General features: G+C 44.0%; 3 protein-coding genes across 6 annotated transcripts in view; 2 read left to right on the top strand and 1 right to left on the bottom strand.

Moving 5' to 3' along the window:
* Nucleotides 1–4319: 4319 nt before the first annotated feature.
* LOC102292397 (galectin-3-binding protein B) lies at nucleotides 4320–9659 on the top strand. Of its 3 annotated transcripts, none has more exons than XM_042217216.1 (6): nucleotides 4320–4991; nucleotides 5291–5358; nucleotides 6460–6651; nucleotides 6737–6868; nucleotides 6984–7254; nucleotides 7327–9659. In XM_042217216.1, exons 2-6 carry the CDS (start codon nucleotides 5301–5303, stop codon nucleotides 8348–8350), a joined length of 1677 nt encoding a protein of 558 aa, XP_042073150.1. In that variant the 5' UTR covers nucleotides 4320–4991; nucleotides 5291–5300; the 3' UTR covers nucleotides 8351–9659. The 3 variants fall into 3 exon arrangements, with proteins under 3 accessions (XP_042073150.1, XP_005932550.1, XP_005932549.1); XM_005932488.3 differs by having other exon boundaries at nucleotides 5286–5358; XM_005932487.3 differs by having other exon boundaries at nucleotides 4320–5358.
* Nucleotides 9660–10171: 512 nt separating this feature from the next.
* mpnd (MPN domain containing) lies at nucleotides 10172–19998 on the top strand. Its single transcript, XM_014336866.2, has 13 exons — nucleotides 10172–10667; nucleotides 11027–11229; nucleotides 11329–11550; nucleotides 14483–14582; nucleotides 14659–14737; nucleotides 14819–14915; nucleotides 15000–15072; nucleotides 15165–15241; nucleotides 17315–17483; nucleotides 18309–18379; nucleotides 18744–18833; nucleotides 18925–19017; nucleotides 19088–19998. Exons 1-13 carry the CDS (start codon nucleotides 10664–10666, stop codon nucleotides 19172–19174), a joined length of 1365 nt encoding a protein of 454 aa, XP_014192352.2. The 5' UTR covers nucleotides 10172–10663; the 3' UTR covers nucleotides 19175–19998.
* A 993-nt stretch (nucleotides 19999–20991) lies between these two features.
* The window catches only part of sh3gl1b (SH3-domain GRB2-like 1b), a 15949-nt gene continuing 9205 nt past the window's right edge, over nucleotides 20992–27735 (bottom strand). Inside the window, exons 3-10 of one of the 2 annotated variants that reach the window (XM_042217230.1) lie at nucleotides 27215–27287; nucleotides 26987–27130; nucleotides 26657–26790; nucleotides 26304–26462; nucleotides 25586–25689; nucleotides 25357–25490; nucleotides 24814–24849; nucleotides 20992–23404 (exon numbers count right to left, since the gene is read on the bottom strand). In XM_042217230.1, coding sequence (XP_042073164.1) covers nucleotides 23211–23404; nucleotides 24814–24849; nucleotides 25357–25490; nucleotides 25586–25689; nucleotides 26304–26462; nucleotides 26657–26790; nucleotides 26987–27130; nucleotides 27215–27287 — 978 coding nt within the window. In that variant the 3' untranslated portion in view covers nucleotides 20992–23210. The remainder of the gene's footprint in view (nucleotides 23405–24813; nucleotides 24850–25356; nucleotides 25491–25585; nucleotides 25690–26303; nucleotides 26463–26656; nucleotides 26791–26986; nucleotides 27131–27214; nucleotides 27288–27735) is intronic. The other variant, XM_005932484.3, reaches the window with a different exon arrangement.

Genomic DNA, 27735 nt, shown 5'->3' with positions numbered 1-27735 from the left:
GTTTTTTGGACATCCTGATAATAATGAATTGCAGCAGTCCAGCGAATGATGTGGCTGAAGCTTTTGTAACAACAGCTAAACACAAAAAACACGAAGCTTAACGTTTAAACCTACAGAAGCAGATGTACAAGTACAATAATGCTGTGTGTGTGTGTGTGAGTCTGTGTATGTTTGTAACATAAGATTTTTTTCTATATCACCAGACACTTGTCTTAATTACTTTTGGAAAGACACAAGATACACATTTCTGGGACTATGAAGCTATTTCACACACACACAGACACACCCTTACCCTATAACTGTAACCTAATTGTAACTCTGACACTAAAACCACATTTTGAGTGCCAAAAATGCCTTCAAACTCGTGGGGACCAGGATTTTGTCTCTATAAGGGCTGTTGGTCCACACAAGTATAGTAAACTTTCCAGTTTTCCCCATAAAGATATGTAAACAAGGTCACACACACACACACACACATAATCATTAAAAAGAAGTGTCTGATTATGTAGAGAAAAGCTTATGTTAAACACACATATGATGGTACTTCACATCATATATAGATAGATGTGAAATACCAACATGCTCACTCTCACGGTCTGTTTAAATTCTCAGAAAACTGTATCTGAACCACAGACACCGCTGGTTCTAGATTCGCTGATTCTGGATTCAGATATTCAGACTGAGCTGACAGATAAACACAGTGAGTCTCCGACTGTGAAACACAAACGCTCTCTGAATGAGCCAGAACACAGTAAAGTGTCTCAAGCTGAGCTGGCAGAGCTACACAACATGACCCTAGCACATTTTAAAGGAACATCATGACTCATCATGACTCTGAGTTCTTAGTAAACTTTGTTAGTAATGTGTTTATTGAAAATGAAGTAATGGAGTAATCTCCAGAGGTGGGAAGTACTATACTTGTGTATTTATATTTATGACAACTTTAAACTCGTACTCTCTACTTTTAATACAAATATCTGGACTTTCTTATATTTCTAAAGCAGTTTGAACGCAATTGAGGTGAGACATTATTTGACGTCACTGCACGCCGCCGAACATCAAACATCGACCCATAGAAGACTCTCCTGCTGTTGTGTCATCGTTGGTGCTCATCACAAGTAGAGTGAAGAGCACCAAAGTCCTCGGTGTTCACATCACAGAGGACCTGTCCTGGACCAGCAACACCAAATCAGTGAAAAAAGCCCAGCAGAAACTGCACTTCCTGAGACGATTGAAGGTGTGCCTCCCAGAAGCCGTCCTTAACACAGAGGCACCACAGAGAGCGTCCTAACTAGCTGCATCACAGTCTGGTATGGAAACTCCCACACGTCCAACCGCAGAGCCCCTCCAGAGAACTGTGCGGACCGCTGAACACGTTATTGGCAGCTCCCTACCCAGTCTACAGGATATTTACACCTCATGCTGCGTTCTTAAAGCCACTAACATCATGGCTGACCTGCATCATCCCTCCCAGTCTGCAGTATCAGGAGCAGGTCGGCGAGATTGTGAAATCGTTTTTTCCCCCAAGCGGTCCGACTCCTGAACACAACACTGGACTCTCTTCTCTCTTCTCCACACACTTCTTAGACTACATAACACTCTCCCCTCACTCCCAATACTTACACTATTGTGTATTGCACTGTTCCACTCTGTCAGTGTACTATTGTATTTATTTATTCTCATTTGTTTCTATTTCTATTCAAGTACAACACAGTTGTACTTATTTGTAGTTTATCTTTTCTCTGTATCAGTTGTGTTATATGTATTTATATATATTTATTATATATATATATATATATAAGGTATACCTTATATCTAGTAGACTATTATATAGTATAAATATATATATCTACGAGCTGTGAAAGAGCTCTGGACTTCTTAAGTTGCTTGAAGACGTTTCACCTCTCATCCGAGAAGCTTCTTCAGTTCTAAGGTCAAATGGTGGAGAGTCCCAGATATAAACCTAGTGGGAGTATCCCCCCACAGAGGGACAAAAGGACCCCCTGATGATCCTCTAATCCCTGAGCCAAGGTGTGAAACTGGGTGTGGGTCCCAATCAGCCAGAGTTTCGGGTGAGTTCATTGTGAAACCTGGCCCCACCTTATCATGCGAATTCCTGAGGTCAGATGGCCCAGGATGTGAGTGGGCGTTAAGGCGTCTGGGAAGGGATCTCAAAACTGGATTATAGATGGCAGAGAGTTGGTGTCGTAAACCCCCGCCTCTGTTCAAAGATGGTCGCTCACAGTGGACATAGATGGCTTCTTTCACTCCTCTTTCAAACCATCTGTCCTCTCTGTCCAAAATGTGAACATTGGCATCCTCGAAAGAGTGTCCTTTATCCTTAAGATGCAGATGGACTGCTGAGTCTTGTCCTGTGGAGGTGGCTCTTCTGTGTTGTGCCATGCGCTTGTGAAGTGGCTGTTTGGTCTCTCCAATGTAGAGGTCTGGGCATTCCTCGCTGCACTGTACAGCATACACCACATTGTTAAGTCTGTGTTTTGGCAGTTTTGTCTTTCGGGTGAACCAGTTTTTGTCTGAGCGTGTTGCTGGGTCTGAAATGCACCGGGATGTCATGCTTGGAGAAAACTCTCCTGAGTTTCTCTGATACACCGGCTACATAGGGGATGACAATCCCCTATGTAGCACTTTAAAAGCAACACATGGGTGACCAAAGTGCTGTGCAGCAGAAATATACCATATAAGTACCATATAAGTATAATAAATAGAATGAATAGATTACAGTAAAACAAGTGTCAGTTACCCACTGAGTTGAAAGCCAGTGTCTAACATTGAGTTTTTAACCTGAATTTATAGACCACCACTGAAGTAGATTGCCTAATGTGAAGAGGAAGCTCACCCCAAAGCTTCGGGGCCACAACAGTCACACTCAGTCTCCTCTAAGTTTCAGCCGCGATTTAGGGACTGAGAGAAACAGCTGCTTAGCTGACTGGAGTGAAAGAGGGGGGGCATAGGGCTTCAGCAGATTGGACAAGTAAACAGGTGCAAGAGTATTAAAGAGGGATTTAAAATAAATATAGAGAAAGACGGACAGGAGAGAAAGAGGAGAGCTTATATTTAACAGTGAGGTCTGATGAGTGATATGATCCAATCATCTTGCAGTTGCAGTTCTTACCAAGTTGTACGAAGCATGCCAGGACACAGATGAGTAGAAATTTTTGCAGACCGAGCATGATGCTAGCATGTGTTTGTAGGAGTGTTGAGGTGAACTTTTATTGAGCAGTTTGCTTCAGTGGAAAGTACGATTATCATATGTGGTAAATGTGGCTTTCAGCTGCATCCTTTACCCAGTGTAAGACTGAAACTGGTGTTATCATCATGTTCATCAGCTTATCGCTGTGAAACACACTCATCATGTTTAGTCGTCATTATTTTAAGCTCTTATAATAAGAAGTTCCCACCCGTTGATCCTCATAGAGCTGAAACACTGAAAAATTAGCTGCTGAAGATGGAAAGCATGAGAGCTACATGTCATCCTTTTATAAAATTTGAAGCTTCTGCTTCTGCTACTTTACCACACTGCTCTATACGCATATTTAGCTACAGGTGTACCTACACAGGTAAATAAATATTGCTTATTTAGTGTCTGCAGTGTTAATCAGAAAGTTTTAAATATTCTTCATTTAAATCTTTAGTAGCTGTATCAGTCTGTGATGGCTGGTTGCCCACGGCTGGTTTTGAAGAAGCGGCGGAGGTTTGCTCTGTTTGCTTTTATATTTGGTGTGACCTTGGGCGTGACCTGATTTTCACCAAGTTAAATCAGCACAAGCTGCTATTGGTTTCTGTCATCACATAAAATTTTAACATTGTTAAACAACTATTATTAATTATTAATTACTCTTTGGTGTAGATCATACGGAGCCCCGCAAGGGACATGGGAGAAAAAAAAATACGATGAACTTTTGCGAGATCCCGAGTTTGTTGAATTCCAACAATGGCAACAAAACAAACTCGGGATCTCCCAAAAGTTTTGTGAGATCTCGCAAAACAAACTCGCAAAAGTCCGTCTTTATTTTTTTCCCCTCCCATGTCCCCTGCGGGGCTCCGTAATATTACAACTAAGTAGCTGCCGCCATTGTTGGAATTCAACTTTTGCGAGATCCTGAGTTTGTTTGCGAGATCTCGTTGCAAAACTAATTCGAGATCTCGCAAAACTTTTGCGACATCTCGCAAAACAAACTCGGGATCTCGCAAAACTTTTGCTGGGAGACATGTTAATGATTGAAAACATTCCAGAAATTCACAGCTGCTCGATCACTTGAAGGTGAAGCAGGAAGGATGTGGAGGTGAGATGATGGAAGCACAGCTGTTTTTATTTCTGCAGCTGCGTTCATCGAGCCTGGTGATGGTTTAAAAGCTTTTAGTCACAGCAGGGCGAGCACAGCTCATGCTAACAATGTGACAGTGAGCCTGGATGCTTGAGCATTGCTGAGGAACCGGACTGAAGTCGTCGTCTGTCTGAGCTCTTTGGGCTTCATGATGTCGCCATCTGCTGGTGATGGACTCAGGCCTCTAAACAAACATCAACTTCTGGCTTTGAAATAACTTTATCTCTGGCTCATGTACGGGCAGCATGGGGTGGGGCAGTCTGGGGACCCCAAAAGTATGCATGACCAACTGCTATACATGATCCAACATAGCTTAGAAATGCAATATTTAAGTTTAAAGTCTACATTTCGTCCTGTTTTCTGTTTTTACTATTTTCACTTCTCATTGTATTGAGTATGATCTATCCATAATCTCATGAAAATATTATTGGCCATTAAAATATAAAGCCTCGTTATGAATCTTTTGTGACAAAGTCATATGTTTTGGAACTAAATGTGGCATCATCCCAAGTTGTTTGAAAAGCACGTTGGGTGTGGTAATTCCTGGAAAACCACCGCCTACAAATAAAGTAAGTAAAGTGGCTCCTTCAGTTCATGGACTGACGGACCTCATCACAGAGCAGCTTTTCTTAACCTGGAGCTCTGGTAAGTCCTTTCCTAGCTTTGGTCAGGAATGCGCGTGATTGATGATTTGCTGGCAACAAAGAAAAGGACTTTTAGTTTTTATTTTATGATTTCAGTCGCTGCTCTGCAAAGCTGCATTTGAATGTGATGATGTGCACACAAAACTTCTCCAACTCTTAAAACTCTGATGTGTTTTTTTTAAAGCAGAAACGTCATTATTATGCTCAAGTGTGAAAGAAGCAGGATGATTGCTGATAAAGAAAAGAACGCATTTTTAATACAGAAACGTGTTGCACTTTTGCCTTTTGTCTCCAGTTTAGCGCCATTAAAATGAATGGAAATGCTTTTTTATTCTGTATTCTTCTGCTGAGCGTCACCTTATCCAGTGGTGAGTAAAACTGATTTCCCATTAAACTCAATTCTCTATTAATGTTACAATCTAAGCTGAACACAAGTGTAGTGTTGTTTGTTTAGTATTAGAACACACCTAAAACACATGTGCATGTGCATGCATGTTCTTGATGAGGTTGTCGCTTGTTTCCAAGGTTTCATAACCGCAAGAAACCATCAGTTGACAGTTTAAGGGTTACTTCATAAAGTTATCATGTCACAACGAATAAATAAATAATTATTACCACCACAGAATATTATGAGGATTCTCAGTATGTTGTTATGAGTTAGTTTACTAACAAGGCAGCCAATCACAAACGCATATAAGTCAGCTTTACAACCCAACACCGACTGGCTATCACGGTATGAGGTGTGCACATACAAAGAAAGGTTTCAGGTGTTTGCATCGAACATAGTAGTAATGCAAGTGCTAATAATGATGCACTTTCGTTTTATTTAATGCTTTATATATGTGCAATAATGAATCAAAAATAAAAATTCTTGTTTTTTGTCCAGAATTTATAAGGAAAACATTTATGGTCACAGCTCACTTAATTACTTTTCCTGTCCTGGGAGGAAATTCCATCCAGACATTTACTGTAGGGTCTACCTTACAATACAAAGTACCTTGAGGCAACTGTTGTTGTGATTTGGCCCTGTATAAATAAAACTGAATTGAATTCAAAGTAATGCTGAGGGGTTTTTTATAAGGTTTTTTTATGCATTTCTCTGCTCGAGTCAAACATGACCAGTCAGTCAAAAACAAGAGTAAATAAAGTAAATTCATTTTTTAAAAACAGGTTTGTTTGTTTGTTTAATAACTGCATGGTCTTAACTTAACCCTGGTCACTGTAAAGAACAGCTGATGTTGTAACGCTGTGTACAGTACTAACGCTGTCGAGACGTTTGCTCATATTGCTGTGAATTTCTGCAGCCTGTTACAGTCTCTAGAACGAACCACCGCTGATCTGATATCAGTATTTTTAAATAAAAGTGGGAAAATAGCTATATATCTGTTGTGCTGTGAAATCTACATGATCCTTCATCTTTCTCCATAAATCCCAAATAAATTGATTACACTGCATTGTTGTTCCTTTAGCCTATGAAGAAGGTTACATCAGGCTGGCTGGTGGCCAGGAATACTCCGAGGGCCGTGTGGAGATCTTTCACGATGGAGTTTGGGGGACGATTTGCGACGATGGCTGGGACATAAATGACGCTCATGTAGTGTGTCGACAGCTGCGTTTCCCTGGTGCAGCCGAGGCTCCTGGATCAGCTGCATTTGGCGCCGGTAACAAAACCACGACGCTCCTCTTACGCGCTGCATTTCAGTGGTTAATGGCTAGACTGTAATTGTGTGGCTGTTTTGGTTTTAGGGGTCGGTAACATCTGGATGGACGATTTAACCTGCGGTGGGTCGGAGATTAACCTACTCCAGTGTACGTTTCCTGGCTGGGGGGTCCATAACTGTGGTCACGGCGAAGATGCCGGAGTTAGATGTGAGAAAGGTGAGGATGTTAGCATAAGGACAGAAGTCTCCAACCTCCTCTGAGAAATAAAGGTCAGAAAGACATTTGTCTTAGAAACAGGTGTATTAACCGTGTCTATGTTGATCTGTATCAGGGGCGGAGCCTCAGAGCAGGGACCTCAACCACGAGTACACGTTGGACCACAATGCGAGCCTCTCTCAGCAGCTAGGCGAGCTGTTTGACAGCAGACAGGACTGTGACGTGGACATTGCAGTGGCAGTGGATAACAACATAGTGGAGACCATCTGTGCTCACAGGGTCATCCTTTCTCTCAATTCAAACCTCAAGGCTTTGCATCCAGACCTCAGCAGCTTGCTCATTAACGTGTCTTCTGATTGCAGCCAACATGCCGATATATTTGTCAGGTATAAAAAGTTCACACTTGCACATATTTCTACGTAAACCTGTGATCTGTCAATCAAATTTTTGAATTTCAGATACTTCTACACGAGGAAGATTACGGTCACATTAGCCTCCTCCCACTGCATCCTGAAAATGGCTTCTGACTGGGGCCTGACTGAATATCACAATGAGGCTGCGAATCTCTTCAGACTGTTTCTCCCCGAGGACCCCACCTTCCAAAGTCAGAACTCTCTTTATGAGTACGCAGTTCGCAGAAGTGACGACACGCTGCAGCAACTATGTCTTCGCTACCTGGCGTGGAACTGCGAGGCGCTGATCAACTCCCCGGCCTGGACAAGCCTTCCTTTTAATCTGGTCAAAGCACTCCTTTCTCGCTCAGACCTCGTGGTGCGTAACGAAACAGTCGTCCTGAGCGGACTGGAGAGATGGGCAGAAGCTCGAGGAAACGCAACCATGCGTGAGATACTTCTAAATCTCGTCCGCTTCCCGATGATACCAGCTGAGGACTTATACAGTCTTGACAGCTCAGAGTACCACGCTAGCAAGCTGGAGGGGTTTCAGTTTAATGCTCTTCCTGTAAAAATGCTCCTCAGCGACCTGACAGGAACCATCTACACACCCAGGATTTACACTGGCAGACCGTGGAGCTTCACCTTCAGCAGTCAGGAGATCCGAGCTTACCAGCACTCCGGGGTCTACATCCTTCGAGGGCAGCGAGTCAGCAGCCTGACGTCTGATTTCCAAACCCCGGTTCATAACAGCGCCTATTTCGCTTTTCACACCATGCGCTGGAAAGTCACGGCCTACGTCAGACAGGAAGACTGCACGAAGCAAAGTGTCACATGTGCTTCTTTACCAGCGATCAGCTTGAAGATTGAAGAAAAGAATTTACCCAGTGAGATGGAGGGCCGCATCCGTTACAGCAACAGGCTCATTCTCATGTGCGCAGGAAGGCACGTGTTCCACGTGAACGAATTTAATGCTGTTGACAGCGACAGCCCCATAGCTGTTCCCAGCATCTCAGAACAAGTCTACCCGTGCCACTCAAACCTGTTCTCCTACCAGGTGGTGGTACGTCCTCAGTACTCAACAGATTAGATCTGACTAGAGAACTTAAGAGAAGGAGGGTGTGCGTCAGCGCAAGAACTGCACGCACATAATGCTTTCGGCTCTCTCCTCCTTACGTGCAGCAGCTGCAAGTGGAAACCTCACAGTGAAAATTAAGGTGGATCCTGGAGCAGGTAGAATTGACTTCATGCAAGTTTTCTAAACATGAGCCAGCTTGTCCTGTAGTTGCTGTGGAATGCATCGCTGTGGCTTGTTTGGGCACATGGCGCTACTGTAAACCTGGGCAGAGAGCAGTATCACCGCATTTCTATCTGATGATAAGTGAAAAAATAATTAAAAAAAAAGGTCTGGTCTACTGTTATAATCACTCTGTCTGCAGAAGGCCATGCATTTCTTTTATTATGCAAAATATGTGTAATCAGATTACAGTGTATACACTTCTGTAATGTATTTGATTCACTGAAAATATTTATTGTCACTGCCATGACAACAGTCCAGCAGTCTTAGCACAATCTGTCTGTCCTATACAAATACAGTAGAATGATAGAATAGAGACAGTTATTAATAATACCTGTTAAAATCCGCTGTGTGTAACAGAGCGTTTAAACATACTGCAGGCTGCCTCCTCCTATGGTGTCAGTTTGAAAATCCTTCATCACCCATGTCTCAAATTATCGCATTCACAAGACTTTTTTGAGGTCAAGGTCACTGAGATTTGAATTCATCCAAGATTTTGTGTAGATACACCTGCTGCCCACCCGCCCCACGGTGGGGTGATAATGATACCAAAGGCTGATGGATTGAAAATAAAGATTTAAGAAAAAAAACAAACTCTTTTGCAATGAAGTTACAAGTTAAGTTATGTAAGTACAAATGTATGATTGCTAAATCATTTAGGAGACGTGTTTTATGTCATCAAATTATTTCAGCTAATTTTAACACGGTACGGAGGCATTCACATGAACTCTGCTGCTGTTAGTTTCTGTTGGTTTTTAAGTGTTTTAAAGAGTTTTCTCCACTAAGGTACGAAATAAATTCTTCTTGCACTTCTTTAAATGGGACCGGTGTCAAAATCATAAACACTTTTATTTTATGGAGCTGGTTTTTAGATCCTGCCGAGCTTAATTCAACAAAAACAGGCAGAAACCTTTCTGATAAACAACGCTTCTCATTTCCTGACTTTAATGTTTTGAATACTGTGACTAAAGTAAAGGGTCTAAATCAGCGGTCTCAAACTCAAATGAGCTGTGGGCCACGGGTGGCACTGTCGTCTCATTGGAGGGCCACTTTAGTGTTCAAGTAGTACAAAAAACCCAGCCAAACAAACAACAAAACACTTGATATTGTATAACAAATCAAAACTGCAAACACGGGCTTATTTTTTTTCTCACTCTTAACTAACTGAAGCCTTTCATTGAACTACCAAAAAAACACATTGGTTCTCTCGTTCTAGTCAGACATGCGGCAGCACTTCTGCTATACTTTTGTTTGTATTTAACAAAATAAAAATGCAGATATAAGTGTACACATTAGTTTTTGTTCTCTCACCTAACTAACACTGTCTGTACTCTCTGCTCATAGTTCCTTCATATGAAATTATTTTTGCCTTTTTAAAGAACTTATTTTAACATTGCACTCAACAACAAACAAATCCTCCCTAACAAAAAAAAAAGTCCCTTCAAGGGCCAAATTGTGTTACATTTCTCACGTCAATGTACGGGCCGCAAATAGGGGTGACGTGGCCGCAAGATTAAAACCCCTGGTCTAAATGCTTGAGATCAGAGCCCCTCTCCACTGAACACCAGAGAACGGCCAGCTGCGCTCGGAGCTGCCAGCAGGGGGCGGCATACGGTTGGCCCGGTGAGGAGGACAGGCTGCTGGAGGTTTGCTGCCCTCCGCCGGCAGCTTCCCGGTAAATGTGCTCGGTGTCGGAGATAAAGGAGGAACCGCTCGGTCGCTTCCGGTGACTGAGAGCTCCGCGGTTTCTGCACGATCCCGCCGACGCACAACTCACCGAACGGCACCCGCTGCACGTGCACGCGCACGCGGCAGCGCTTCGTGGTGTTGGCGGAGAAAAGCGTCACGGTTCGTGTTTCTGTGAGCTGGTCTGACAGGGTTCCTGCTCCACGGTGACACAAAGCGCGGATAACGGCACGGCACGCTGTGGAACATAGAGAGAGAGCGGGGGGAAAGCAGAGGGCGGTGGGGGGGACGGTAAAGCAGCACAACGAGGAAACCAGCCGCGCAGCCGCGGACGCCTTCAGCTCGTTCTCAACAACCACCGGACACGGACCGGGAACGAGCCGCTCACACCGGGCCGCGCACAGGCTCGCTCCCTGAGACATGGGTGAGGATAACGGAGCTCTGGGTGAGGGTGCGGGGTGAGGGGGTGAGCGGCAGGCCCGTTGTCAAGTAGCAGGAAACAAAGGCCCGCCGATCTCGTGAATCCACGAAGGGCCAGTTTCGGTTTCCTCTTCATCACGTGTGCACACGCTTATTATCATTGAGCTCCTGCGGTTATGGAGGATGCAGGCTGCCATGACGCTGTCAGTAATGCGCGTTTGTTTGTTCTGCCTCTGAAACACAGTCAGTCTACACATACACACACGTAAACGCAGCAATGTGCCATTCACAGCCTGCTGCATGAGAACACGGTTCATGCATTGTACCAAGCCAGCATCCCAGTTTTGCTTTGTGCTTCCCTAGGGTCAGAGCCTCCCAGCTCTCCACAGGTGGTGGAGGATGGAGGAGAGGAGGATGAGGAGGAGCTGAGCGGAGGGGAGGAGGCAGACTTGCGGTCCAGCTCAGGCCGGGGCTCCCTGCTCACCCGCAGGGGCATCACCCTCAGAGTGCTCCTCAAGGATGGCCTGGTGGAGCCCGGGGACGGCGTGCTAGCCATACACTATCTGGTAATAACACGTAGCAGTTATGTGAACATGATTCTGACTCACCACAGTATGCGTGACCTGACAGGAGGTCATAAACTCTTGCTTTCTCTTCTCCTGCAGGGTAAGAACTTTGTGGGAGACCTGCTGACTGATGGGAAAATCCGATGGGTGGAGACGGGCCAGATCTTCAACTCCCCCAGCGCCTGGGCGACTCACTGCAAACGCCTGGTGAACCCGGCCAAAAAGTCTGGCTGCGGCTGGGCGTCGGTGCGGTACCGGGGACAGAAGCTGGTCCAGTACAAAACCACCTGGCTGCACAAGTACCAGCCCAGTGCCGACATGGTGAGAGGAGCATGACTGAAGGGGAGCATTCCTAATATTTGGTGCTTCCATTACAAAATGTATTTTGTGTAAAAATGGGTTAGTACAGATTTCTAAGCCTATTTTATTATCCTTGCTTTTAGACTTTAAACTGAGTTTTTAATGTTCAAAGTCTAATAATTAAGTCACGACCTTGAGTTTCCTCTCACCTGTGTTACTCATGAACACGTCCCCTCGCTGCTCCTCTGGTCACATGACTTACAGGAAGTAATATCTGTGAGAGTATCACTCTTTCACAAAGCTCTTTTTCCATGTTTCACTGATGAGGTAAAGCACAACACATCCACCTTGTGACGCTTGTTTACAGTATAAACAACTCTTATTTTTAGTGACTGTGATGAATACAAGAAAAAATTATTGTAAACACAGATGTCAAAGTAAAACTCAGAACAGGCATAAGAAATGAACAGTATTACTTAAAGCGTGAAGGTTTAGACATTTCTAAAATGATTACTTAGTAGACGTTATAAACATTTAAACCTTTACAGGATTATAATTTCTTAACCGTGTGAAGAGGTTAGTTTTTCTTTTCTTATCTAATACATGAAATTTCAGCTCTGGCAGTGAAACCACGTAAAAACTGCATGTTGTCGTGGTGTAACACAGGGCCAGCATCCATTGTGACATAAGCATCGTTATGTCCTGTCCAGCCTGTCGCCTGCAAATGAAATAAGACACTGAAACGATTTCAGAATGTAAAAATAAAAAAATGGTGGTTAGCATTGTTGCCCCATAGCGAGAAAGTCCTCGTTCAATTCCACCAGGTCAGGGTGTTCCTGTGTGGAGTTTGCATGTTCTCCCCATGTTTCCGGGTACTCCGACTTCCCCCCACAGTCCAAAGACATAAAGTTAGTGGGGATGTTGTGAGTCTATTGTACTGTTGGATATTTAAAAAGAGAAAGAAATATGTACATATATATATAAACCAGTGTCCAGCTTCATGCCGACCACAGAGCTAGCCTTCCTGATTAGTTTTTCCAGCCTGGATGAGTCCTTCTTTGCTGTGCTGCTCCCCCAGCACACCACAGCATAGAACAGCACTCCGGCAACCACCGACTGGCAAAACATCCTCAGGAGCTTCCTGCAGATGTTAAAAGACCTCAGTCTCCTGAGGAAGTACAGTCTTCCTTGGCCTTTTTTATACAGGTGCTGCATGACCAGTCCAGTTTGTTGTTCAACCAAAGCCCACGGTACTTGTACGTGTTGACCACCTCTACCTCCTCTCCCTCTATCTGAACTGGCAGTGGATCTGCTCTGGACCTCCCGAGGTCCACATCCAGTTCCTTGGTCTTCGAGGTGTTGAGTTGCAGGTGGTTTGTGTGACTCCATGTGACAAAGTTCCTCACCAGACTCCTGTACTCCTCTTTCTGGTCATCCCAGATACACCCCACGATGGCCCTGTCGTCCGCAAACTTCTGAATATGGCATAATTCAGAGTTATAGCAGAAGTCAGAGGTGTACAGGGTGAAGAGAAGAGGGGACAGCACAGTTCCCTGTGGTTCTCCTGCACTGCTGACCACAGTGTCAGACGTGATGTCCTTCAGTGACATACTGTTGTCTGTCAGTGAGGTAGTTGGAGATTCAAGTGACCAGGCAGGGGTCTCCACCTGCATCCTGTCCAGTTTCTCCTGGAGCAGACCGTGCCGGATTTTATTCAAGGCACTTGACAAGTCAAGAAAGGATCCTGACCGTGCCTTTTCCCTTGTCCAGGTTTGAGTGGGTTCTGTGTAGGAGGTACAGGATGGTGTCCTTCACTCCGACATCCACCTTGTATGCGAACTGTAGTGGGTCCTGGGTATGTTGTACCTGTGGTTGGAGGGGGTTGAGGAAGAGCCGCTCTAGAGTCTTTATAAGATGTGACGTCAGTGCCACCGGTTGGAAGTTATTCAGCTCGTTGTGCTGGTTCTTTTTGGGGACCGGGACGATGCAGGATGTCTTCCAGAGGGCGGGCACTCTCCTCAGTAGCAGACTGAGGTTGAAGACTCTTTGTAGCGGCTCCCCAAGTTCAGCAGCACACGCCTTTAGCATCCTAGGACACACCTTGTCTGGGCCTGCTGCCTTCTGGGGCGAAGCTTCCTCAGTTGTCTCCTGACCTGATCCACTGTGACACTGGGGAGTTGGGAGGAAGTTTGAATGATTGTCTGTGTGTGTGTGTGTGTGTGTGTGTTAGCCCTGTGACAGACTGGCAACCTGTCCAGGGTGAACCCCGCCTCTCACCCTAAAGACAGCTGTGATAGGCTCCAGCCCACCCGTGACGCTGACAAGGATAAGCGGCAGAGGATGGATGGATGGAAAATCCTTTTAATCACACTTTGAAATACATTGTGTCCTTTTTTCAGACACTTATTTATTAACAGCCTCTGAACCACGTCTGCAGGGTGACATCGGGGACATTTTGTCTCTTAGAAAATGTAAATGTGAAAGCGAGCCCACATTCAAAACATTTATTAACTTCCTGTAACAGGAGGAACACTTGACCCGTGTCACATCGTGAGCTGGACCAGTATATATTTTTCTCACAGTTTAAAATTCCCGGTTTGCAGCAATGTGGAGTGATGGTATAAGTACTCGGAAAGACCCTTTTAAACAGATGTGGTGTTAAAAATAAGGAGTGGTTCCAAGGTTTTGTCAAAGGGCGATCGAGCCTTTAAACGTATTAAAACTGGCCAGGCCGTGAAAATAGAATAAAGGTTGTGGTTTGACCCGACAATTAGCTAGTGCTGACTCACATGCTGACGGGAAAAAAGGAAACGTAAAGAAGAAGAAAAATGTGATGGTGAAATCGATTTGGAGTCTCTGCAAACAGGAAACGATGAAACATTCATTACAGTAAGGTAAATCCAGTGTAACCAGAACTTTATTTTGACATTTGTTTTACTTCCTGTGATGTCAGAGCTTGGTGAGTGAGGAAGATGATGACGAGGATGAAGAGGAAGGAAAGGCAGCTGTGCAGGCAGACGACAAGAACAAAAACACCAAACCTGGACTACATGGTATCATTTCCTCCTCTCCTCCTCCTCCTCTCCTCCCCGCTCCCCTCCTCTCATTCTCATCTGTTCGATGTTACAGATGTGATGGTTTCACGGAGGACTGACAGAGAGAGAATTCCCGTCAGATATTGCACTTTGGGCACCCGAGATGCTGCCAGGTACCACCTTACCTGACTTCTTTCACAGCTCTGTGCATGAAGCGAATCAGAGTACGATGAAAGGTGTGCTTGTGTCCTCAGAGATCCACACACACTAGTGGAGCTGTCAGCCTTCTCAGCCATCAACAGGTTCCAGCCTTTCAATGTAGCCGTGTCCAGTAATGTGCTGCTGCTAATGGTAAGCATTAACACGCTTTCAAGCAGACCAGCTCTACACTGATCACAGGTAAAGAGACTAACTTGCCCACTTCTCCCGCTGTAGGACTTCCATTGTCACCTGACCACCAGTGAGGTGGTGGGATACCTCGGGGGACGATGGGATACCAACACGCAGCGTGAGTGCAACTTTATCCAACAAAAGAGAGCATAGTGATCAAATCCACAGAACGCCGGGCTAAAGCTGTCCTCCTCTCGCTCTGTATTTCAGTGCTGACGGTCTTGAGGGCTTTCCCGTGTCGGACAAGGCTGGCAGACAGAGACTCGGCTTCCGCTGTTGAGGAGGAGGTAACGCACGCAGAAACACAGAGGTGGAAAAACCCACTTCAAACACTTGCAAGCTGCAGTTTGCAGCCTGGCAGCACGCATTTCCACACCAACCAAAAAATTGCGCTTGAATCTTCGCCTGCGAGCTGAAGGTTGTTGCTGTTGATGTGTCTGCCTTTAAAATGATGTACAACAACACAAGTGTTTAGTAGTTTCCTGCATCTGAGATGCGAGTCTTCGAATCTGAAGTCGAGCAGAAGCTACAGGAATCCAAAGACTCTGCATCAAGTTGTTTTTGGCTTTGACGTCTAGCTGAGACTATCTTAGCTTTTATTTTGCAAATACACATTTTATTATTATATTATTTACTTGAGTTTTAGTGTATTTTTGGATTGTATTGAGTCTTTATTTTCAACATGTTTAAATAGTATAAGAACAATGAAAGAGGAAAAAAGAGACAAACAAAGGAAAACAAAGCAATAATAATAATAAATAACTTACATGTTCAAAAAGGAGCAGGAAGAAGCATGAGCTTATTTAATCCCACCCCCTTTCCACTGTTTATTAACTCATAGTCTAAACTTCTTCTTCCTGTTTATGCCCTGTCCATCAGAAATTCTTCATTATAATTTGCTTCACGTATTTATTTATTTTTTATAACCCCAGTAACACGTCAAATTTGCAAATCTACGTATATGAACATACTGTGCACCCACACACACACACACATATATATATATACATCCCTATTGTGAAAATAGTGGGTGATACACCCGATCAGAGCCTTACTTTCTCCCTGTACTTTACAAACACCAGTAGCAACCATAGTAGAGAATGTGGAGTGATTTGTGGTCCAGAATGTGTTTTACTTTACTCAAAATTGAAATACTTCTTGAAATGTTGTTATATATATGATTTTATATGAGACTTCAAGCTATTCTATTATCACACAAGGAAACTTATGTTCAAGAACTCTTTCAATTGCCACACCATCTATATGAATCTGCACTTCCCAAATAAGACGATTTTAATTTTACTTGGATTTAGTGATAGTTTGTTCCTGTCGTATCGAGCAGCTCCTTTAGATTCCCCCAGAACAAAAAATATTTGTGCCGTCTGCAAATTATACTAATTTTATATCAGAGACCTTGCAAATATAATTTATGTAAATAATAACTCATTTTGGACCTCGTACAGAGCCTTGTGGAACACCACACACAATGTCCAAGCATGATGAGGAATATTCACCGGACTTCACAAATTGTTTCCTGTCACTTAAGTAATTCTTCCCCCCAGTGCAGTATAACCCCCCTGATCCCGTGCCATTCCACTTTATTAGTGTTGATTTACTGACTGTTGTATGTAGTGTGTATTTTGTATTGCTTGTACAGCACTGTGGTCACCTCAGGTTCTTTAAAATGTGCTGTAGAAATAAACTTTGGCTTGACTAAATATCCAAATTCTAATCATGGCTGTGCATGAAAATTACAATCCAAAGGCCTTTACACAACGAGTGTATCTGAATTTGAAAACGTGTATATAAAGAGAATTCATCCTCCAAAAAGCACACTGTGGTTTAAAAAAAAAAAAAAAAAAAAAGCGTACATGAAGCGACGGTCCTTTTTTTTTTTTTTTTTTTTTTCGAACAAGAGAAGGAAGAAACAGAGATTCGTCCGACTCTGAGGAGCAGGCAGCAGCAAGGATGATTCCCTGGTTTGATCGGTTTGTGCTCCTGTTGGCAGAGTTGGGAGGAATCGTTTCAGCTAGCTGCGAGTCTGAGGTCGCTGTTTAAATATCATTGGATATTCAGTACTGGTGCGCGTTTTAGCCCTGACCACACTTGTTACCACATGCAGTGATCCGATTGGTCAGGTCTGTTTATTCACGTGTGAAAAACTGGGAAATAAAATGTAGCTTGATCCAAAAAAAAATAAAATCTGCAAATTCGTCCTGTGAAATCACACAGTTGCTTACAAAATACAGCCAAAAAAGTCAGAGCAGTAGTTTTTCTGTGATTTCTTTGATTTGATCTGATAAAAATGAAAATTAAACGAGCCGTCCATCATTGTTTCTTTGTCGTGCTTGCCGTCTCAGATTTGTCAGAACCTGTTCATGCGTGGGCTGTCGTTGGTGGGCTGGTACCACAGTCACCCGCGAGGTCCGGCCCTGCCGTCGCTGCAGGACATCGACTCACAGATGGACCATCAGCTGAGGCTGCAGGGCTCAAACAACGGCTTCCAGCCCTGCCTGGGCATCATCTGTGGTACGTCCTTCATAACGGTGCTGCAGAAACGATCAGGTTTACTGAGTATTAATCGGTGCACTGCACTTCAGACGGGATGATGTATTTAAACTATTTTAAGAAAGATGTTAGCAGATCGCAGGATTATACGCACATTTCAGAGTTCTACAGGATAACAGCTTTATAGAGTTTAGGTTTCAGCAGATGTTGCAAGATAACAGGTGTCAGTATCAGCCTTTCAAGCAGTGTTGCATTCAAGGGTAATGTGGGAATTTGCCGAGAAAATAAATGAAAAACGAGCCGTAAACAGCCGGAGCTTCACTGTAGCAGGAAGAAATGATGAAGGCAAACTGGGTCCAACCCTGGACTTGCAAGGTGTACCTAATGCATTTTAATTATTATTAATATTACAGAGTATAATTATTCATGTTTGCAGTATAATACATTTGAATCAAGCATCAGGTAGTTAGGGTTCTGTAAGTGCGTGGAGACACAAACTCAAAGGGTCAAAGGTCAGTAACAGATCCAAACTCGGAGATGTGGTTTCCACTTTTATGGTCAGTATTTTCTATGAAACACGCTCGCTGTCATGAAGCTTGGCTCTGTTGTTGGAACGTGATACTAAAACCTCAGTGTGTGAGCACAAAGCTCAACATGACCTCTGTCAGACTCACAAAGCCGTGATCAGATCCTGACATCTATTTATACCACACCTTACAGTGAAGCCTGTTGATGGTCAAATCTACATGTTGATATAGGTTTGTGTTTGCAAACAGAAAAATATAAGAACTCTCTGACACTGGCTCTGTGTCATCGCATTGGTGGCTGAGCTTTCATCTCTTTCAGGTCCGTATTATCACGGAAATCAAGGCGTGGCATCAACAATAACTCCATTTTGGGTCGTACCGCCACCTGAGGTGAGTGCTGCAAGTGTTTGAACTGGTCCCCTTCACCTAAACGTACAGCCTGGAGCCAGAACTGGCCCATCAAAGGGTCTCATAATGAGTTGTTCAGTTTCGAAGCCTCCCTGCTCACAGAGACGTTAGTCGTGGCCATCGTTGGCTCAGTCTTTCTTTGTAATGTGGAAATTTCAGATGCGCTGTCATTGACCTTCTCATGAGGCTGCTTATCATCAGTTTGTATTAAAGTGTGACCGTTTTCAGAATAGACTCAAGCTTCTTAAGAGGGAATGGAAAAGTTTTTAAGAGGTCAGCAGGTTAGGTTGCAGTGTCAGATGAAATGGGTTTGAGTTTTTCTGACACATGTGGTCTCTTTCTGCAGCAAAGACCTAATGACTACGGCATTCCAGTCGCTGTCGAGGTCACCTACGTACAGGACAACTTCCTCACCAGTGATGTTCTTAATGAGATGGTATGATACTGCATGATGCATCGTATGAAAAGACTGGAAAAAGCTTCTGTGATGCTGTAACTAAACAAAAACAAAAAAACCCTCTGCATAGATGCTGCTGGTCGACTACTACAGGGCAGCTCCTGACCTCGTCCAGTTCAACCAGTACTGGTGTCCTGATACGACCATGATGGACAAAATTAAGGTGAGTTAAAGTCTCACTGTTTACCTGATCAGATTGCAGGCAGGCTGACTGAGCTCGTCCTCCTTTTCAGGGCTCTCTCAGTTGCCACGCTCCCAAAGACCAGGCCTACTCTCAGATCCTGGAGCACGTCTACAGTCAGCTGGGGAGCATGAACTGAGCGGATCACCGTTGTTCACTTCAAACACCTTTTTTTTTTTTTGCAGAGCTTGCAGGATTGGTGTGAAATACAATGTAAACCCTGCTTTACAAACATATAGATGCCTCGATTGCTCGTACGTTAGAGTGATATTTACCTGTTATACAGCATTATCAGACAAATACATTACAGTGGCTGTGATATTAGCTGCCCCAGAAGGTTGTTTTCATTAGAGGAGACCCAAAAAGCAGCATGTTAGAAAACACGAGACCATGCTCTTCTGTCTCAGGACGCTACTCAGAACCACGTTGCAGAAGACAAATCGGCCTTTCTACCTTCTACACATGGACCTACAGTATGTGCCTGTCTGTGCCAGTAACCTGTGGCAATGAGCAAATATTGACAGATATATACAACGTGAAAATTTATGTCTTATAATTGCCTTTTATTGACAAAAGCCAATGGATCGGCGTTTGGGGAAAAGTGAAAAGCAGTGCAGAATCTACGACAGCGACCTGAAGTGTGCTCTGCAGCCGGATTTGTGAGTGCATCAAGTCCGCTGTGCCACACAAGTTAATTTTTCAGTTCCACTAGTGAAGTGAACAGGTGTGTGTCTGTGTTTGTGCCAGCGTGTTGTGAATGTGCCCGTCTACTGTCTTCCTGTCAGGTTGTGTGAAACTTGAGTCCTGTTCGTTAGGAACACACATTTGCTTCCTCTCTACCTGTACTGTATTTATTACTGCCTGTGGATTGTAGAGGTACATCTTTGAGGACAGAGCAATGCCTTAAGCCTGCTGATTGATGATCCACAAAGCATTAAAATATACACACTGGAACTATTTAAACACAAGTGTGGGTTATTTTTTCCCCTTCAGTCTAAAACACACTGCTCCAAAGAAATGAAGGGACCGGAGAACAGCAGGGCCAACACCAACAACGGATTCTGACCTGCTTTTGTTAGTGTCCTTGTTGTCGGTAACAGGAGATGGTACGTGCAGCCTATTCAGGCTGCACAGGTTGTCCAGCTCCTCTGTGCTGTCCCAACAATAGACCGGGCAGGTCTGTCACGACAGAGTAACGCTCGCCGCAGCATCTCCAGGTTCTTTCACGCTTGTCACATGGGCTCAGCGTGAACCCTTTATACCCCTCTATAGTCCTGTCCAGCTGTCCTCAGTCATCTAGCTCATCGTAGTCTAAGGAGCTCGGAAAGAAAAGCGGGTGTGGGTCACAATTAGCCAAGGAAAGATGATAGGGTGGGGCTAGGTCTCACAATGGGCTCACCCAAAACTTTGGCTGATTGTGACCCACACCTGTTTTCACACCTTGGGTCATGTGATTAGGTAGAAGATCAATAGACACTCCCATAGGGCTTAAAATCTGAGACTCTCCACCAGTTGCTTTTAGAACTGAAGAAGCTTCTCGGATGAAACGTTTTCAAGGAAACTTAAAGAAGTTCAGTCGCTTTTCTTTCTGAGCTCCTTAGACTGCTCATCTCCTGATATCTCCAACCATGAATGCTTCATCCTGGTAGAGCTGGATGGTTGCGCAGGTACTATAGGCTCCTACCAGAGGAGACGAGGTCACTAAGGAAAAGTGAAACTACGGAAAAATGAGTCAGGAGGGATAAACAAGGGTCTGTGGCCACACCTGCACCGGAGTAGGTTCAGTGCTTTATGCTCGCTTCACTCTGATGATTCAAAGTTCTCATAATTCTTTTTGAGCAGTGTGAACACACACACACACACACACACACTCAAGTGATGCACCCTTTTGTGTGCGTTTTCCATATAAAATCCAACATTAAAGCCATAATTTGACACCTCACTACAAACAACGGCTTCATTTAAAACTGTATTTATTTATTTATTTTAAGAACAGGGAAATGAGGGGACAGGACAGAAGCATGTACAAATACTGTGATAATACAAGACACAATATTGTCGTTAAATTCTGTATTCATACCAAAAGTAAAAAGCAACTTAAATCTAAGATATACACGTACTAGGTGTAATATAGGACTACATGCAGAGATTAATTTAAAGGTTTTTAGGTCTTGTATATATAAAAAAAAATAATACTATAGAGAGTCAGAAGGATTTAACAGTGAAAAGAGCATTTAAGACCGATGAAACAAAGATGCAACCCTTTACGATGAGTGATCGGTGAGAAATGTTGAAACGGGATTAAAATCTCTGAGAAAGAGAGACAGTTTCCTTTGGTGGCCTGCTGACAAATGTCACATCAAGATATCCAGGAAACTGCATGTAGTGTCATCAAAATGTGCAGAAATATGCACAAGTGCATGTCCCCTTTACACGGGAAGGTGACGACGATGAGAAAACGCAGTAAGACATTGTGACCATCGTAAGTCGTTAGGTTTTGGTTGCTGTGTAAGCTGGGATACTCCCCCTCTCTTTTCCAAAGGCACTAAAACAAAGACTTGGCTCTGATAACAGTGAGACCCAGACAGCACACCTCTGCTCACATTCACCCCGAACCTCATGTGAGCGTCCAAGTGCAGAAGGGTCAAAGATGTAAACAGGTTAGACAGGAGTTGGTGTTTGGCAGCATGGAGTGATGGACCAAAAAGAAGAAACTGCACAGTGTATTCAACATTCAGCATCTGAAATCAGACGCACCGAAGAGAAAGGTTTGCTAACAAAGGTTCTCCAAAATAATCCAAACGGACAACCGCTTACATGCACATTTCCCTCAATGGTTCCCTTTTACTTCCACGTTGTTCCCTCAGACTGTACAGGGTGTATTGGATTAGACTCCACCCACAGGTGTGCACCGAGGCCAAATCCAGAACAAGAAGCCAGCCTTGTCTACACAGTCTGCCTCCATCAGCCCTAAACACACTAACCAATCACGTGAATCAGAGCCCGTGAGCCGTCAGAAAGACGGGGCACGAGGACATTTCTGAGCTAAGACGACGGTGGCGTGACAGAGAGATGGACGCTGCCAGCAGCGTTGTCTCTGCGTGTAGCCGACGGGTGTCTAAAGTGGGCCGAAAGGCTGAAAAAAGGTTAACATACTTAACAAACAGGCCAGAAATGTTATAAAGTATGGCTGTTGTACAGAATCATTAAACAAACAGGCACGCCGAGCGATATGTTTCTATTGCATTTTATAAAGTCTCCTGCATCATCTCCTCAGCAGAACACACCGCTCTGCTCTTCCACACATCGGACACGCGCAACCTTCGGGTCTGTGTGACGCCGGAGATGTCCGTCACACACATCAATCTCATTTGAGGACAAAGGTGCAGTTGCAACATCCTCTCACACGTTACCAGCTGAACTTTACTAAGATACCAAAGTCAGCTGAGCGGACACCGATCAAAGACTAGAACGGAGTAAGCGTGAGTGCTGCTGCACAGCCTGACAGGGATAAAACAAACAGGTCGTTACGCAACAGGTGAAACCTGAAAATGTTCAAAATCTGAGAAGAATTTGGCTCAAGTTTATCATTAAAATATCAAAGCAGTATTTTTTTTAATACAGCTAGTTGTGTGTGGTTCCATCTCAGTTTACTAATTCTCAGTCATGCCAGCAGGTGGCATCACCAGGCACAAACCAGTCCACAGCTGAAGTGAAAACCAGCAGTTTTCACTTTGAAATGAGGAAAATGTTCAGCCAAGTTATGCATGACCCCCACCCCACCCCTCTTAATCTGGTGACCAACCTGAGTTTTAAACAGACTGAAAATACAAGAAAACGATATGAAAGAGTCACCCCGACCGCTCCAATTACCCACATTAATTTTTTCTACATTATTAATTTGTTGTTAGAAATCCTTACAAATTGTTTCATCAGTTAGTCCTCGATACGCTTCTTGCTGTTGGACAACTCCATGTGAAACGCTGATATTCTGGTCGGGTAGTTCTTCGGGACTCCAGGTGACCAAAAAGTGCTCTGTGATGATGACGTTGGAGCCGAAGGTGAAAAATGAAACCTCTGCGGACCATCCCTCCACTTCGCTTCGCTCTCTTCTCATTCTACCTTCTCTCCCCTCCTCCTTTACATCAGTCTCCTCCTAGCTCCCTCTCTTTGCATTAGTGTGTCAACGGCACGAGGACCTCGACGTAGTTGAGGGGGAAGAATCCCGACTGGCCGTTCAGCGTGCCCTCGTACCAGTTCTCGTCAATCTGATTGGTCAGGGTGATGATGTCGCCCTCGCGGAAGCCCAGCTCTCCGTCGTTCTCGGGCTCAAAGTCATACAGCGCCTTGCAGCTCGGCTGTTCCGGGGCTGAAAACGACCAGTAAACAGAGCAGAGATGAGGAAGATGGCAGGATATTTGAAAAGGTTAAAGGTCACAGACTGTCAGTTCCAGGAAAAGCAAGTCACATCAAACATCAGCATAACATTAGTAAACGGTGCTCACGAGACGTTCTGAACAGACTAAAGCATAAAGAACTTCCTCTGACAGCAGCTTTCCAAGACCAGATCCTCCCTCTCGCTCTCTGTGACCTCACTGAGATCAGCAGCAGCGAGGAGGCTCCATGCACAGACAAACTGGGCTTTTTCTCTGCCACACAATTTTCTCATTGTATCTGGCTCAACCCGCAGACTGCTGGGAAGGCTAGAGATGGGAAAAGATTTGGTCAGCCATTCTCTGGTCTTCATCTGTTTACAAGAGCAGCAACACAACACAAACTATAAATGGAAAAGGACCAACTGCTTCTTATATTTACAACCCAAAACACAGGTGCTGATATCTAGAGAATCAGATCAGATGAACTCTCCTTCACCGTCACACTTTTTTCTTTTTGTGATTCAAGCATGAAATTCTTTCACAACTATCTGAGCTCACGTGTTTACAGTAAAGCGTTCACACACGGACACACACAGATGATAAATGATGCTCGCTGCACTGTGCAAAACAATGATGAATAGAAAAAAAACAAAAGAAGAGTAAATGAAGACAAGTGTCAAAAAAAGTTGCAAAATAAATATCTAACACTGAACACACTGCTGAGACACTAAAACTGTGCCGAACACGGCTGATTTAGTACCGATTCACAAATGAAAACAATCCTTCATTCAATCAGATGTGTTGTCCTGTAATGTTAACTGGTTAAGTTACATGGGGACAGACATTATTATTTATTAAAAAGGTCACACATAAACAGTCAAAGCCACACCCACAGGCCTTTTCAGGGCCACAACAAACCCTGTCAGTTATTTGTGTTTTATGCTTCCATGACATGCAAATTAAAACATGGAAACAGGACGCTTCGCTGTGCACAAATTAAATATCACATACAACGAACGAGGGCCAACATAACTATAGTTTTACAAACCAGTTATGATGTAGTTTTTCCATGCAGAGACCAAAGTGTCTGTATCTGGGTTACATGTTTGAAGGTTTACGTGTACTCGTGCTTCTGTGTTCACCTCTAAAACCTAACTGAAATGTCATTACAATACAGATACAGCAAAAAAAAAAAAAAAACATTTGCAGGTTCAGGAAGTCAGTCATTTTAAACAAAACCACATACTCGCTGCTGTTTTATGCATAAACCACTATCTGTTAAACCAATGAAAAGCAGCTTTTGGTCCACTTCCTACATTTCACCCCAGAAGTGAGCGCAAACGCACACACACCAGTTTAAAACAATTGAGAAACAGCACCACACACATAACTGGTGACTCACACAATCCTTGTGGCCTGGTCAAGTGAAAAGTCGCCTCTGATGATGTCACAAGGAAGAGGAACAAGGTCGGTTGGAGAAAGGCCGGAAAGATGCCACACACACACACACACACACACACACACACACACACCAACTCAGTGCCATCATTTTTTAAAAAACCTCACTCACACAGCAGACAAACGGAGATGCTCACTGGACTCAGTGGCGCTTGTTTGTTGAGCAATCCTGTTGGCAATGCCAAGAACTTTCAGTTGACTTTGTGTCAGATTTGTAAGGACTGAAGTTTATTCGGGCACACTGCTTCGGTTTAGCCCATCTGCTGTGTCGGCACAAACAGATGGAGGGTTAGCTGTTAAAATTCTGCCGGGGCGGCTCATTTTTGGTGCTTTAATGCAGCTTTGTAGCTGGAAGCATGAACACAAAACAATAGACAGTACTGCTTTTTCTTTTGCCAAGATGCCATCTTTTGTTACTCTGTTCACTGTAACATGGCAACTTGTTCACACTGAACCTTTTTTTAAGTCCTCTTAAAAGGTTTCTTACCCGAGATGCGTGACGGGGGAGGAGCCATGGGGGTCGAGTAGCCTCCATTTGAATGGTTGTTGTCTCCAAAGTCAAACACGGGTTTGGGTTTGGGTGTGTATTCACGTCTTGTTCGAGACTGAGCTTCATTCATCCTGTTCAAAAACATGAACAAATGCATCTTCCACAGCACGTTGAAAGACATACGCAGAAACCTGCACAGCTGCGCTAAATCGTTTCATTACTGCACCTGTCTCCGAGTTTGCCTGAAAGCTCCTCCAACACCTGCACGGCCTGTCTGTGGTACTGCAGCTGGGACTCCACCAGAGACGACAGCTGGCTCACCTGCTCGATCTACACACACAGAGTTCGTCTTTGAGTTTCACCTCTTTTGTTTATTATGAACTGATTTTTTACTGTGAAACAATTCAACTTTCCACCAACTGCTAGTTTCCAACGTCCAAAATTACAGACGCACGCTACAGATCGGAGGACACCAGAGAAATAACAGGAATATGAAACTGGCAGACTTCATCCCAATTAGTCTACTCATCCCCGTCGACCAGCCTTCATTACTAAAATGAATCCTTAAACTGAAGTGATGCATTATTAGTTTGATTATTATGAATAAGAAGTACTGAACCATAAAGGGATCAAAGGTCGTGACTGTTAAACTGCAGGCGTTAGCAGGCTGTCTTCAGTGTTGCGCTGAATGGCTGTGCTTTATCAGTTTTTACAGGTCCAGCTACTGGAACGCGTGTTTGTTCTGTGGGTGGGTTGTATTTGACCAGGTCACGGAGCACTACAGTTTTGTATAATACAGTAATATCAGCATCAGATCTAAAGAACCACCAGGCTGAAAATGTCCACAGTTATATTTTTGAAACATGTCTCTATTAGAGACAGAAAAAAATGGATTCAGGAACAGGATTAAGTTCACGTGCCAAACACGTTTAATAAATCCTTACGTCAGTCTCCAGCAGGTTGTACATGCTCATCTCAGCCACTTCCTTTGACTCGTGAAACTTCTCCAGAGCCTGTCGAACCTCTTCGTCTGGGATCTTTCCCTGACGCTTTTTCTTGTAGTCGTAGTCCAGGCGACGCCCTTCCAGTTTCTTCAGATAGTGCTGCAGAAAATGTACTGTTTAGTTATGAAACTGGCCCCACTGACTTTTGTCATTTAAAATGCTAACGTTAGCAGTCAGGAGTTTCAGATGGACGCTTTAGGTATTTCATTGAATATTTTACAGAAACAGCAATCGTGCTGCTTCTTCAAACTTGAAGAAGATATTTAATAAAAGACACTTCCAGTGTATGATACCTGGATTTCTCTCAGGTCCTTGTCACAAAGCCCTTGCAGTGGATCAATAAAGTTCTGTTTGACATCAATGTCTAGAGAGTCTTTGACTTCGGCCAGCCTCTTCATGGCCTCTCCTACATCGACCAGAGCGCCACCTTAACCACACACAGAGACATTGAAAGCGGAGATGTGACTTTAGAGCCGAAGCGTTTCAGCACACTCTGGGTAAGCTTAAATTTATCACACCCAAAAGCACCACAACCACACACATCAAAACCACTAATGACTCACAGAAGTGCTATTCTGACATGAAAATATGACACTAAACCAGAATACAGACACACATCTTACCAAAGTTAGTGTCCTCTCCAAGCTCCCGCCCGTACTTGGCCATGCACTCTCCCAGCAGCCCTTCAGCCTGAGGATAGCCCGGGTTGTTCACCTGACCGCGAATCTTGGACATGGTGTTCAGCATGGACAGTTTGGCTCGCGATGCTGTGAAAATAAAGGAAATGGAGGTGAAACTAACTGGAGTTTAAATAATCTAAGCAGCTGCAGGGAAACCGGTCTTCTCCTCACCTGGGTTGGGCTGAAGGTACTCTGATGTTTTGGAGATCACCTCTACCACTGCTTTACTGGTCACGTCCACTTTCTGCAGAAACACACAGTCTCGTCATACATTTGCATCAGAGCTCCATGTCAGAGAACTTAAACAGCAAAGAAGAAAGAGTAGGTGTGCTAATTTGTTCGTGTTTTCAAACAGACTTTTGTCACAGTAACAAGATAAATATTATAAGTTTGCATAAATCCAATATACGGCCAATGAATCCCGACTGGAAAGCCTGGATAAGACACCAAGCTGCCCAGGGCAGATCCAAACCGCTCAGCCGTGTGTAGTCCATCCAGCACGCATCTATCAGTTCACTGTGACACCTAACGTAGCACGCAGGAAGCTAACATTAAAGCCAAACAACTTTGGAAGTACAGTACCGTGGAAATGTACAGTGGGGTAAAAAAGTATTTAGTCAGCCACCGATTGTGCAAGTTCCCCCACCTAAAATGATGACAGAGGTCAGTAATTTGCACCAGAGGTACACTTC

Source organism: Haplochromis burtoni, unplaced genomic scaffold (genome assembly GCF_018398535.1).
Source record: "Haplochromis burtoni strain Fernald_Lab_line unplaced genomic scaffold, NCSU_Asbu1 Contig_13, whole genome shotgun sequence".
NCBI lineage: Eukaryota > Metazoa > Chordata > Actinopteri > Cichliformes > Cichlidae > Haplochromis > Haplochromis burtoni.
The sequence above is the reverse complement of the archived record's forward strand: the minus strand, read 5'-3'. Positions and strand labels throughout refer to the sequence as shown.